The sequence below is a fragment of the Camelina sativa genome, chromosome 17, assembly GCF_030686135.1.
Source record: "Camelina sativa cultivar CO46 ecotype springtype chromosome 17, ASM3068613v1".
Taxonomy (NCBI): Eukaryota; Viridiplantae; Streptophyta; class Magnoliopsida; order Brassicales; family Brassicaceae; genus Camelina; species Camelina sativa.
The window spans coordinates 10,719,370-10,731,763 of record NC_141896.1 but is presented as its reverse complement, the minus strand read 5'-3'; the positions used below and the strand labels follow the sequence as shown (position 1 = coordinate 10,731,763).

The following is a 12,394-nucleotide window of genomic DNA, read 5'->3' as shown; positions in this document are numbered from 1 at the left end:
CATCTTTGCGACCACGTACTGGGTGATGATGAAATCATTTGTTTATTACGTTGTATTGACTACTTTTACATCCTACATATATAGTACTATTAACTATCGACAAAAACCGAAAACACAAAATCTAACATAAACATCCAAGATACGAAAGCCGTACGGTTGCAAACGATCAACAAACAATAGAAACCGCATCACTTAGCCTAATTGGGAGTCTAGTTAATAAACATTGTAGTATACTTTTAAAACCAAACAAAACAATTATTTAATTATAAAATGATTCGAGATTTGCGTACGGAACCACTCAGTAATATTTAAAACAGATTAAGAAAATCCAACAATTAAGAAAATTAATACGCAGCTAGCATAAGCACATGCATATTTATTGACAACTAACTAAGCAAAACATTATCTATCCAGTACCAAAGAATGTGGCTACCACACTTTTCTCTAGTACCTCTAAGGCTTTTCCAGATTTGATGCACCTTGGAGTCTTGTATTGACCAATCGAAGCACCTTGTGAGATGAAGATATCCATAAGAGAGTCAAATGTCCCATGACGCACCACCTTTATCTCCAATGGTCCTAGAGATTCTTCTTTGAACCGACAGATCTTGTAAACAATGTCAAATGAATCCTCCATTAGTAAACAATATTTGGAGAATGTCTCTTGTTTGAGGTCCATTTGCTTCTTGCTCTTTTTGTCTTCGTTTTTGTCCTTTACTTCCCAATAAACTACGTAGTGACCCGGGACAGTGGAGTTATCAGCATAGCTAGTGAAGTCAACTAGCATGAGATCTGATGAGTCAAGAGCGAGTTTTGCGCGATTAACCGCCTTAAACAGATCATCTTCGTTAGTTTTGTCCAAGTCAATGCTTAAAACTACGTTGTCTCTTCTTATAAACCTAAACTGAGGTGCTTTGTTGTAGAAACCAGTCACCAATAGAACATCTCCAATTCTTATTCTATACAAGCCTGAAGGAAATTATAAAAAGAGAGAAAAATAACTTTCTCAATATCATAACATAAAAAAAAAAAAAAAAAAATAGTTTTTGAAATCCATATTGTTTTACTATCTAGCTCACCTGAGAAATTGGTGACCACAGCTTCATAATAACATCCGAGTTTCACATCCCCAAGGTCAACAACGTCATTCATATCTCCATCCACTGGTATGAACTCGAAGTAGGACACATTGGGCATGAAAGTGTACGATACATCATCAGGCTTGCACATAGGATTGAGATTTAACCCGAATTGAGTCTCCGAAGAAGCATAGATCGTTGAAATGAGAGGCAGCGTATCATTAGAGTAATAGTTTAAGGTGGGAACATACTGAGCCATCGAACCTGTTTCAATATATTTAGCTCTTGGCCAAAGTTTTGTGATTATACCTTTCCAACACTTTTGGCTGCAAATTTTTTCAATGGTCTTTGCCACTTCTGGCTGAGCCGCACCAAGAACTATAGACACGGAATCTCGACAACCAATGTCTGTGATCCACTCGCTGAGCTGCCCTGATCGGATGTTTGAACACAACTCCTCCCATGAATCTTCAAGAAACTTGATTGCTCGGACCATGACTGAAGCAAAGATAGAACCAATTCTTGTAACGTTATTTCTTTGAACCAGACCACAAAGCAAATGGCAGTAGAGATTCTGTTTGTAGTCTGGACATAATATAACTTCATCAGGACTGGTGTACGTATAATACCAGTTCGATGGACGGTTCTTGAAATAGTTGCTCTTTAAATAGCTACTGCTTGCGACTCGAGCAGGCAAGCCAGAGGGTGTGTTGGATTCGAGTTTAGTGAAGTAAAACATCATCGCCTTTCCTTTCTCCACACCTTTCACATTACTAGACAGAACAAGAAACTAATGATTTTATTTATTTAATTTGTTATATGAGTAATTTAATTTCATTCATGAGTTTCGTTTAAAACTATGGACTTACTTGCTTATAACGTGCATCCGAATATCATACATGAAGGTCAAGTTGTCTAAATAAATTTCATTCCATGGCATCATCTTTTGTGCTCCCCCTGAAGTTCCCGTACTACAACCACCATTTTTAGAATTATAGGGCATGATATTTTCACATTTGGAATTTACAAAACAATAACACAATATTTTATAACATGCAAACGTAAAACAATCATGATCTTAGTTAATTAACTAAGATCATGATTGTTTTAGAAATATATCGGTAAACGTTATAAATATTTTATAACATGCAAACGTTAGAAATATATCGGTAAATGTGTGAAACGATTTTTGGATAGATCTTAAGCTTCCAAAAGATTCTTCATGTTTGTACCTTAATTAAGAACTTGAGATATTCTAATATATGCTTGACAGAATTAGATTTCTGAAAAATATGTATATGGACTCAACTTCCTCGGATCTTGCGTATCACATGCATAACATATCAGTAAAGTTACTAATTTTATCTTGAAACTTACATATCACATGCATCCATATCAGTAAATTATGAAAAATATACTTTTGAGTGGTATTATTAGTAAAACATGTTTCATTACTATATTTTGATCCATCTATATATATAAGCCCTAGTATTAGTATACTAGTCTAAAACATTGTATTTTTTTAAGCTTAGTTGGATACTTGGATTCAGTTCTTCTTTAAATATTTTAGTTAACTTCGATATTCATCTTAATTTAATTTGTATATTTATTTCGATTAATTTCTTCCAATTACCTACGTTCAAAAATGAAAGGGTCATTGTTCGTTATGAACTCGTCATTAATTTGCTACAACCCTACAACATCTTCTTATCTTACATGTGCTGGGCTAGGCATACATACATTTTCTAAACGAACAGTAATAGAGAAACGTTAAAAAAAGAGAGACGTGGGATAGTTTAATTTGAGAAGATAAATTTTGGATCATTTGGAGTAGATGCCCCATGAGGTTATCAAGGGTTAATGATCGACTTCTCACGCAATCTACCGACTAAATCTACTCTGATAATCTATTCATTCAGATGTAAGGTCACATCCGACTTCAATATATTGGCTAATATAGATAGATAGTTTCACTTCTATGTAACCAATATGTGAATTTAATTTTTATACTCTAAAAGTACATGTAGTTGTAAATTTGTATAAGAAGAAGATAAACCGGATACATCATGTTTATGACTTTGTATGCAAATATAGACTTTACTTAACAATTCAATAATTCATCATAAAAGAAAAAGTAGTTGATTGATAAACTCCAAGAGATACATATTAACTAACTGTCTAACAGATAATATAGAAAAACAGTGAACATATCGATAGAAATCAAAATCGCTTTTATTATCTCGTCTCAATAACCAATAAAGTTACTCCAACAACAATTCCACAAATTGCGCCTACATCAAAGTTGTGATTTCCTTGTTAAAATTCTGATTTTGTTTCTTTTTTCTTTTCTTTTCTGTTCGTCTCTGAACCACACTTGCATAGTCAAATATACTAAAAAAAACGCAATGCAAAATTTCACATTTCTGTTAATCAAAATTTTAAAACTAATTTTGCAGAATACACATTGAGAACACAAAATATCAAAAGAACTTCAAACTTATTTTATTTCCTGAAAGCAACTTCATCGTAAGAAACAAAACAAATCATAAGTTCAAACATGACAAAAACCAAAAAAAAAAAAAACAGAGAACCAATCTGAGTGAGCACACACATTCAAAAGAGAGAGCTAATGAGTTGAGACTTTAAGACTAAAAGACTTGTTAATCCAAGCCTTAAAGCTTCTTCCACCAGCTCCTCCTTTTCTAGCTCCATTAACCGGAAAATTCGAACTTTTTCCATTGTCTCCTTCCACCTTCTTCTTCTTCTCCTCTGGTTTCTTACACAACATAAAGTTCCTCACTCCCAACGACCCTATTGCTTCCCATGGACTCAAAGCTACACCAAAAACATAAAATAATCAAAACCAAACTTTCACAAACCCTAGAAACTAAAAACAGAGTAAATTGAGAAATCATCACCTCCAGGTCCAACCAATGGACAATAGAAAACAAAATCTTTGAAATCAGATCCAAGAATCGGCAAACGACCTTCTTTAGCGTAACATTTCAAAGCAGTATCAATCACAGCTGCGACGAGATCACCTTCATTAGCAACGAACCTGATCGGACCAGCACTACCAAGAAACGTAACGCTGATCAAGATTCTGTTTCCTTTAACGATCTGACTCTTCTTCTTGCAAAGCACCATCCTTTTTTTTTTTTTTCAAAAACTTATAAAAAAACAAGATCTACTACAACAAAGGATGAATGATGATGATGGGTCACGGGTCGAGGCCGATGCAACGGTAGTACCAGCCTTCTTTGCAAGAACCGAATGAGAAAACAGAGTCTGTAGAGAGAAGAGGGTTGATGTAAAAGCTCGCCCTTTTTGTTGAAAGGGTGAGCCTAAGATTATCACCGACCGGATTAGTTTCCACCATTCACAAACGCCACCGGAGATAATAATAATAAAGATGAAATTTTTTGCCGACGAGAATTTGGGTTTTCTCTTCGGTGGCGAAAGGTGGAAACTTTAAGGAGGAATCCGAGAGGAGGAAGGAAGAAGATGAACAAAAATCGAATTTTTGATTTTGATGAGAAGGGAGAGGTATTTAAAATCAAGATTTGGTGTTTAGGGTTCTTTTTGTTAAATCTTAAAACTTTTTGGCGATATTTGGAGATTTTTGGAATTGTGTGTACGCGTTTTTGTTATGTTTCCGTGTTTTAAGTTTTAAGAATGTGAGATAAGTTCATTCTGTTGCAATGTATACACGAAATAAATGTGATAATGTTCGAAATTTTCGGAGGAAATAATCAAAATAATACCAAGAAAATAATTATAAATATGTAAATATTCCAAACAGAATTTCAATGTTTTAGATTCAATCTGAATTTTATGAACACTGTCTTTACGGAGGACTCTCTCTCTTCTCTCTCTAAATTTTTCAGAGAGAGTAAGTCTTTTCCGATAATCTACCTTGGCTCCGACAACGACTAGCTTTTTCAGTGGTGTTGGTCGGCTTTCTTCTAGCGTTGTTGGCTCCCATAGCAACGTCGGCTAGCTTTTCTACAGCATCGGTGGCTTTTATAGCACCGTTGGCTGGCTTAATTCCGGCATCGGTGACTCCTTAGCACCGTTTGGCGCGGCCCTTGGCTCCGGCATGCATCTGCTTTCTATGGGATGATGTCCGGCTTTGTTTCTCCGGCAACGATGGCTTCTTTAGCATCGTTTTGGTCGGCTTTCCTCCGGCAGCGGTGGCTACCTTAGCATCGTTTAGGCCAGCTTTTCTCTGGTAGATCTGCCGCCTCTCTTTCGGCGGTGTTGGGTTTTATCTTTTTGTTGTCCCATCTAAATCGGTTCATCTTCGGATCTGCTTTTGATTGCTTCTTTCATTCACTTGGTTTGATTTGAAGTAATTGATGATGTTGCATGTTTCTATGCCGAAGTTTGATGGATCGGTGGAGTTTGTTTGGCTTGCAGGTTTATGATATCGGTTCTCAGCAAAATTGGAATCCGCTGCTTTTTCTGGGTGTAGATCGAGATTCCGATCTACCCTCTTTGAAGATTGAAAGTTTTTTCCGAAGAAGAAGAGTAAGATTTGCTTCGATGGAGTCTGTTTCTCAGCTAATTGGAACTCGCCATTTCCTGTGGGCGTAGATCGAGAGTTTTTTCTGTTGTTCGTCAGTGATTTCAGCCGGAAATGAAGTTTTCCGGCGATGCTTTCCGTTGCCGGTGACCGGAGACCTTCAGACTTCTACCTCTTCGTCTCGCACGTGTCCTCCCTGAAGCTTCTCTTGTGACACGTGTTCTGTGTTTCAGAGATTCTTTCTTCTCAGAAGGGTTTTCTAATTGGGCCTGTGGGCTTTAGTTTTTAGTTTGTTTACATCATAGACTTGTTTGTAGTTGGGCTTTCGTTTTTAGCTTTTTGACTGTAATTTTGGCCTGTTTAATTGGCTTAATAAAATAAAGACACTCTTGTGACAAAAAAAAAGATTCAATCTGAATTTTCTAACTTCTTTCTAACTTCTTTTATTAAAAAAATATCAGAATATTTCAAATAATTTGCTAAAACTGAAAATTCTTACAACCATGATTAGTTAACAAGAAATACCCTAGAATAACACAACTTTTGGTTTTTGTTCCAAAACTAGCACAAACACTGAAATGTTCCTAATCTAGCATTTTTTAATATTGAGTATTAATTAAGAACAATATTTATTATTTTAAAAAACTCAAAAAAATCAAACCCGATCTCTGTAACATTTCTCTTCGGCAAAGCTTGCGATGATTTTTCTAATCTGAGATCTTCATTTTCCGATCTGAGATCACTCACTTGAAGCTTTAATTAAGCTTTACTTTGATCCCGTGAAGTTTGTGATGAATTTTCCAAATTTTCAATCTCAGATCTTTCAGTTAATTGCTAGATTGATCGATAAAAGCTTCAATGAAGTGATTTAATCAGAGATTCGTCGATTCCATTATAATTTGGATTCGTAGTTCTATTTGGTGTTGGTGATTTTAAACAGCGACGAAGTAGAGAGATGTGACTGTTTGGTGTTGTTAGCTCAGTCTTCTAGTCCAATGGTGAGATCGAGATCTCAAGGAACGACTAGGTGTGTGACTTCCACGCCTTTAGTTGATGTTGAGAAGCCGCTTCCCAAATCCCAATGAATATCTCTACATGGAAAGCTTCTCCAGCGGGTTTTAACACAGATCCAGCAAGTATCTCTAGAAAGATAGGTGTTTGTACGAAGGTGATTGGAAACGAGGCAGAGTTTCAGGAAAAGGCAAATTCTTGCGGCCTAGTGGAGCTACTTATGAAGGTGAATTCAAATCTGGGAGAATGGAAGGATTTGTGACTTTTACTAGAGCTGATGGAGATACTTACAGAGGAACTTGGGTTTCTAATAGAAAACATGGTCATGGTCAAAAGCGTTATATCATTCCTAAATTTAAATAAATATGATTTTAAAACTTTTATTTGTTGAGTTTTTGTTTCACTGTGTCAAATATTAGTAGATTACTCCAGTAGAAAGAGGATAGTGATTTTATTTTATACACATCCTGATCTTAGAAAATCCAAATGTTTTTATGGAAACCATCCTGAATTTCAAGAAAACCTTCATGGAATCAAAGGTTCCGTGGACGTAGAAATTATGTGGTTTTAGGAAGGTCTTCCTAAACCATCCTAAAACTTTTAGGAAAGTCTTCCTAAAATTTGTGGTTTAAGGATTTGAACATGATAACTTTGTGTCTACCAATAATCTAAGCCATTAATTCGAGTATACATTGAGGCAAAATCATTAACAAAAAAAAAAAAAAAAAAAAAAAACAGTGATTTTAGACATAAAGCTAACTCGGATACGAGACAGTCCTTAAGATAAATATATCCATCTTTACCATCTCAAACAACAATTTCGATAGTTTCGATCGACTTCAAAGAGATCCCAATTCCTCTCTCGTACTAAGCGCTCCTTCTCCCATACTAAGTGCTCCTTCTCATCTAACATCTTTTTGTCTCAATTCTTGAATTCGAACACTAAATCGTTGCTCAGTTTTATCAGGAGCAGTAGAAAGAATTAACCAAAGAGATATGCAAGACTAAGAACTAACCTGAACGTTCGCTTTGATCCATTAAGATCTCCTTGAATTTCTCACATAATGCTATAACCTAAAGAAAATATGACAGTACTTCATATGGCGTTCACCACTTTAACTTACTAAGGAGATTTCCAATAATTAATCACTATCAAAATACATGACTTGGAAATACAAAAGAAAGCAACTTCACACACGCATCAAACAATACGGCTGCAAATATTTCTCACCATCCTTTGACATTTTCCCACTAATTGAAAAGCTAGTAAGGAAAAAGAGAGATTTTAATACATTTTTTAGATAGACAACAATATCGTCTCATCGTCTTGAATAACCACTCGTCGTTCGCCTTTAGGAAGCGCTAATTACGGCACAACTGACACCCAATTCCTTCTAAACATACATACATACGAAAAAGATGAAGATGTAACCTTTGCCGCCTTCTATCTGATGTTTCCAACACCACTCCTCTTCTTTGAATTCTGATCCAATCGGTAGGTTAAGCTAATCGGCGGTGACAGCGGAGATAGAGCGGCAACAGGAAGTTAAGCTAATTGGCGGTTACGGCGGAGATAGAACGGCAACGTTCCAGATCGATCGGCCGATTGAAGATGGAGGAGGATGTGGGGGTGTGAAGGAGTAATTATGGGAGAGAGATGAAGATACGGTGGTCGCCATGGTATAACAACGATGCGTTTCCCAATTTTTATTAAATATTTTAATTAATAATTTTAGTATTAGAATTTTTGTGCTAAATTTGGAAAATAGAAAATATGTGCTAATCGTGGAAGAAAAAATTAAAATGATATTATTTTTGTCAATTGCCCTTATATATTTTGCATGCATTATTAAAGATTGACTTTGAACTTAAAAACAATAGACCACAGTTTGTCTTGCAACGACAAAGATCCAACTTTCTTTGATATACATTTCTTGATTTTAGGGGTGGTACCTCCAAAATAAAATAGATTTTTTTTAATGGTATATATATAACTACTTTTTTGGGCAACATATATATATATATATATATATGGGAGAGTAATTTAGATTAAAGAAATACAACCCAAATAGTTTTAAAATTATTCAAGTTAAACGGTGTAGTTAATTGTTTTTGTTACATATAGTTTGAAAAAGCTTATGGATCAGCCAGTATCATGCTGGCATCTCGTGACAAAAGCCATTTTATTCCCATTATGCATGTCTTGATTATAACAGTATATATATGAAGACCCAAGTGATTTAGAATTAAAAAATCCATTAATGATCATATAATAATATTAATTTTACATGAATTTTCATATTTGTAAGCTTTTATTGTATATTGTTCAGATATGTTGCATGGAAACTTTTTTTGAGGTGTGTTTCCTGTTTCCGAAACGTTTCAGAAACGGAAATTCATAGAAACTCGGAAACAAGCCATAGAAACACGATTCCTAAAAATCTCTGTTTGGAAACACGATGGAAACTCCGTTTCCGTTTTGGAAACGCGACAGAAACTCTTTTTTTTTTAATTTTAAAATATGATAAATAAATAATTTGAAAATATAAGAATTCATGATACATATAATGATAAAAAATATAATATAATTAGTAGCTTAAAAGTTAAAATCCCTAAATATATAGGGATTCTAGTCAAAAATTTTGATTTTGAACGTTTTTTACAATTTTACTTTTAATTAAACTATTTAATATTTAGGTTTTGAATTTGTATTGTTTCAGATTTTTTAATTTGGTTTTTATGTCTGGAGATTTATTAATATAGATACGTTTCCATTATCTAATTTTTGAAAAAAAATCGTTTCCCGTTTCCAAAACGTTTCGTTTCTGCGTTTCCGTTTCCGTTTCCATGCAACCTAGGTTCGGAAGAGCTTCGCGATCGCCGGTTGTTTTGGTCGAAATGTTAAAGGATACTTAGGACTACATTTACGTGCACTATCACGTCCTATTGCTAGAATCCAGTTATTTTTTAGCTTCCACATTTATGATTTTCATAAACACACATGATAACACTAGCATTGGCACGGGTACAAATCTTATTTCTTTTAAGTTGTTCATGATTTATGTTTTTGATTTTACTAAAATATTTGTATTTGCTTATAAACAACAAAAAATAGTTTAGTCCATGATATATATATATATATATATATATATATGTAGTTAATATATTTTATGTAGAAATGTCTATACATTATTATATAAGTAAATCTCTTTTTTTTTTGCTAATCAAAATGAAGTAAATTTACATGTTTCAATCAAACATTTGAAATTATTTGTGTTAAGATAACAAATCTTGTGTTACTCAAATATGAAATTTTCCAGAATCTAGAGGGTGTATTCAACTTGACATTTTAAGTTATTTGTGTAGAATTTACAAATCATATGTGGGATTTAGGAAATTTGAAATTTGATAGATTTTAGGTAAATTGATACGATTTATAGTAAAACTAGATTCGGACCCGCACGTACATGCGGGGTTGATGTAAAAAACTATGTTTGCTTTATAATATATTACATATATATGAAGTTATGTTTGTAAATGTATTATTTTTTAGAAATGTTAGACACATTCAATATCTATATTCTACCAATTTTGATTTGTTTTTAATTCGGTTTAGACAAAAGAGTGATTGGATTTGCTTCTGTTATCAACAAAGATAATCACATTAAAAAAAATAGTAAGAGAAATGTGGTATGTTATTTTGGGACAGTAAATATGTCATGCCCATTATATGTTAAGTTTTTATTTAACTATTTGATATTGTATATTTTATTCCAACGAATAAAGAATATGTAAGAGATTCAAACATGCACGTACGTGCCTAGATACGGACCCGCACGTACGTGTAGTGTTGTTTTCATAAGTAATATTTGATTTCTTGTAACATATACATAGTTGTGCCAAGAGGAAAACTTTGTTTACTAAGTTCTGTTCAGAAAAGAGGAGAAAGGGATATATATTTCTTTGCTTACCCTAAATATTTATTAACTTTTTAAAAAACCTTAATTGTTGAAGTAATTGTTTTCTACTCACTTAATTAAGCCCATATCAAAGCCCAATATTTGTTTCGTATTTATCTATATTATTAACATATTATTAGCATAACCATTTAGTCTCATATAAACATAAGTTTATTAGGACTAAAGTCTAAATAATATATGCTCCTAATATTTTCTCCAAATTTTGATACCCTAAGCGAATGTTTCTTTTTTCCTAACTATGGCACGGTTCTGAACATATAGTTATGTTGTTGTTAATAGAAATGGTTATGGAAACTTCTTAAATATAATTTTCATAAATATTGGGTATGAAATTATTGATATACAAAAAGTTTATTTCAAATAGTTTAATATGTGTGGATGGATGCACTTGCTCCTTAATACGATTACATGTTTTCCCATTTAAAAGTCTAAACACAATAAAATCAATCACAAGTAGTATAGTCTTCACGTCACAATTAAAGTCTCTTAATTGTACTACTCCCTGGTAAAATGGTTTTGTACTTGTTTCTTGTGTGATCCAACATTCTCCTTAGCTAAAACTCTTCATAAACACACCCTAATTATTAGCTAATTTAAATACCAAACAATAAATTTCTTAATGTGTTTAATTCCCAAGTCCAAAATATCAAACCAAAGTTTGCCATCCTCAAAAACAAATCTTCAAAAACAAAACACACAAATTAATGATACATTAAAAATAACCTTTACTACAATTAATTCAAACCATAATTGATGAAATTTTATTAAAGATTTTAAATTATACTATTATTCGTTATTTATTTTAATTAAATATAATATTTTTTATAAAAATAGATTTTAGACAAAATTAGAATTTAGTAGCGCTATTATTTAAGAACAATAAAATATTTTTCATAACAATAATTTTCGGATATATATATTACCTATAATTTAAATATATTCTTTTTAATCAGTTTGAAATCAATATAAAAGAGCATATTCCTTTTATAGTTGTTTCATTAGTCATTTTATTATTATTAATTATTGTTTCATTTTCATAAAAAAATATAATTAAATTTTAAAACAAATTTGAAAATCTAACCTTTAAACAAAATGAAAAAGCCAGAATGATGTAGTCATGCTTCATACCATCTAGTTCGATTACTTGATTTGAGGATCCATGTTCTACCAACTGCTCTTCTTTCTCTTATCCATATCCTGATTAGTATTTAATAAAAACTCGATATTTATGATTTTCAATCAAGGGTGTGTCATAAAAAAGAAAGATCAAACTTTAACATAATATAAAATCTACAAAGTCAATAAACTAAGTAAATTTAAAGAATAAATAGATCAAAGTACCATTGGTTTGAAGAAACAGTGACACACAAGGTGGAGAAACAACCATTTCCATGCTCTATTCGAACGCTGAAATCAAGAATATAAAATTCAAATTAGATCTTCAATCAGCAAAAAGAACAAAAAAATTATGTGCTATTAAAATTGAAAAACGAAAAAATATATTCTAGGCTTAAACAAAAAATTTCGTTATACATAGAAAAATGGTATAGAAAAAGTTCAGTATCTGTCTATGATTTTTCATTTATTATTAAAATATTGTTTGCCAAATATATTGCTTAAATTTCGTAATTGTTCGTTGATAGTTTCCACAAAATTCGCCATCATATCGCCTATATTTTGTTTGAATATTTGTTTCATAACTCAAAATAACTAATTACTTCAATTATCTTCAATTAATTCACACCATAATCGATGAAATTTTATTATAGATTTTAATTTATACTATTAATCGTTATTTA

At 32.5% G+C, this 12,394-nt stretch overlaps 2 protein-coding genes across 4 annotated transcripts; both read right to left on the bottom strand.

Moving 5' to 3' along the window:
• Nucleotides 1-287: 287 nt before the first annotated feature.
• Nucleotides 288-2,174, bottom strand: LOC104759375 (4-substituted benzoates-glutamate ligase GH3.12). 3 transcript variants are annotated; one of them, XM_010482311.3, is made up of 3 exons: nucleotides 1,949-2,174; nucleotides 1,080-1,852; nucleotides 288-969 (listed from the first exon to the last, which is right to left on the bottom strand). In XM_010482311.3, exons 1-3 carry the CDS (start codon nucleotides 2,080-2,082, stop codon nucleotides 407-409), a joined length of 1,470 nt encoding a protein of 489 aa, XP_010480613.1. In that variant the 5' UTR covers nucleotides 2,083-2,174; the 3' UTR covers nucleotides 288-406. The 3 variants fall into 3 exon arrangements, with proteins under 3 accessions (XP_010480613.1, XP_087351429.1, XP_087351430.1); XM_087495303.1 differs by having other exon boundaries at nucleotides 295-969; nucleotides 1,080-1,869; nucleotides 1,949-2,082; XM_087495304.1 differs by lacking the exon at nucleotides 1,949-2,174 and having other exon boundaries at nucleotides 295-969; nucleotides 1,080-1,577; nucleotides 1,709-1,849.
• A 1,383-nt stretch (nucleotides 2,175-3,557) lies between these two features.
• Nucleotides 3,558-7,349, bottom strand: LOC104756680 (uncharacterized protein At4g22758). The gene is made up of 2 exons (XM_010479302.3): nucleotides 3,998-7,349; nucleotides 3,558-3,914 (listed from the first exon to the last, which is right to left on the bottom strand). The coding sequence occupies exons 1-2, from the start codon at nucleotides 4,224-4,226 to the stop codon at nucleotides 3,706-3,708; spliced, it is 438 nt and encodes a 145-aa protein (XP_010477604.1). The 5' UTR covers nucleotides 4,227-7,349; the 3' UTR covers nucleotides 3,558-3,705.
• Between the last annotated feature and the right edge of the window lie 5,045 nt (nucleotides 7,350-12,394).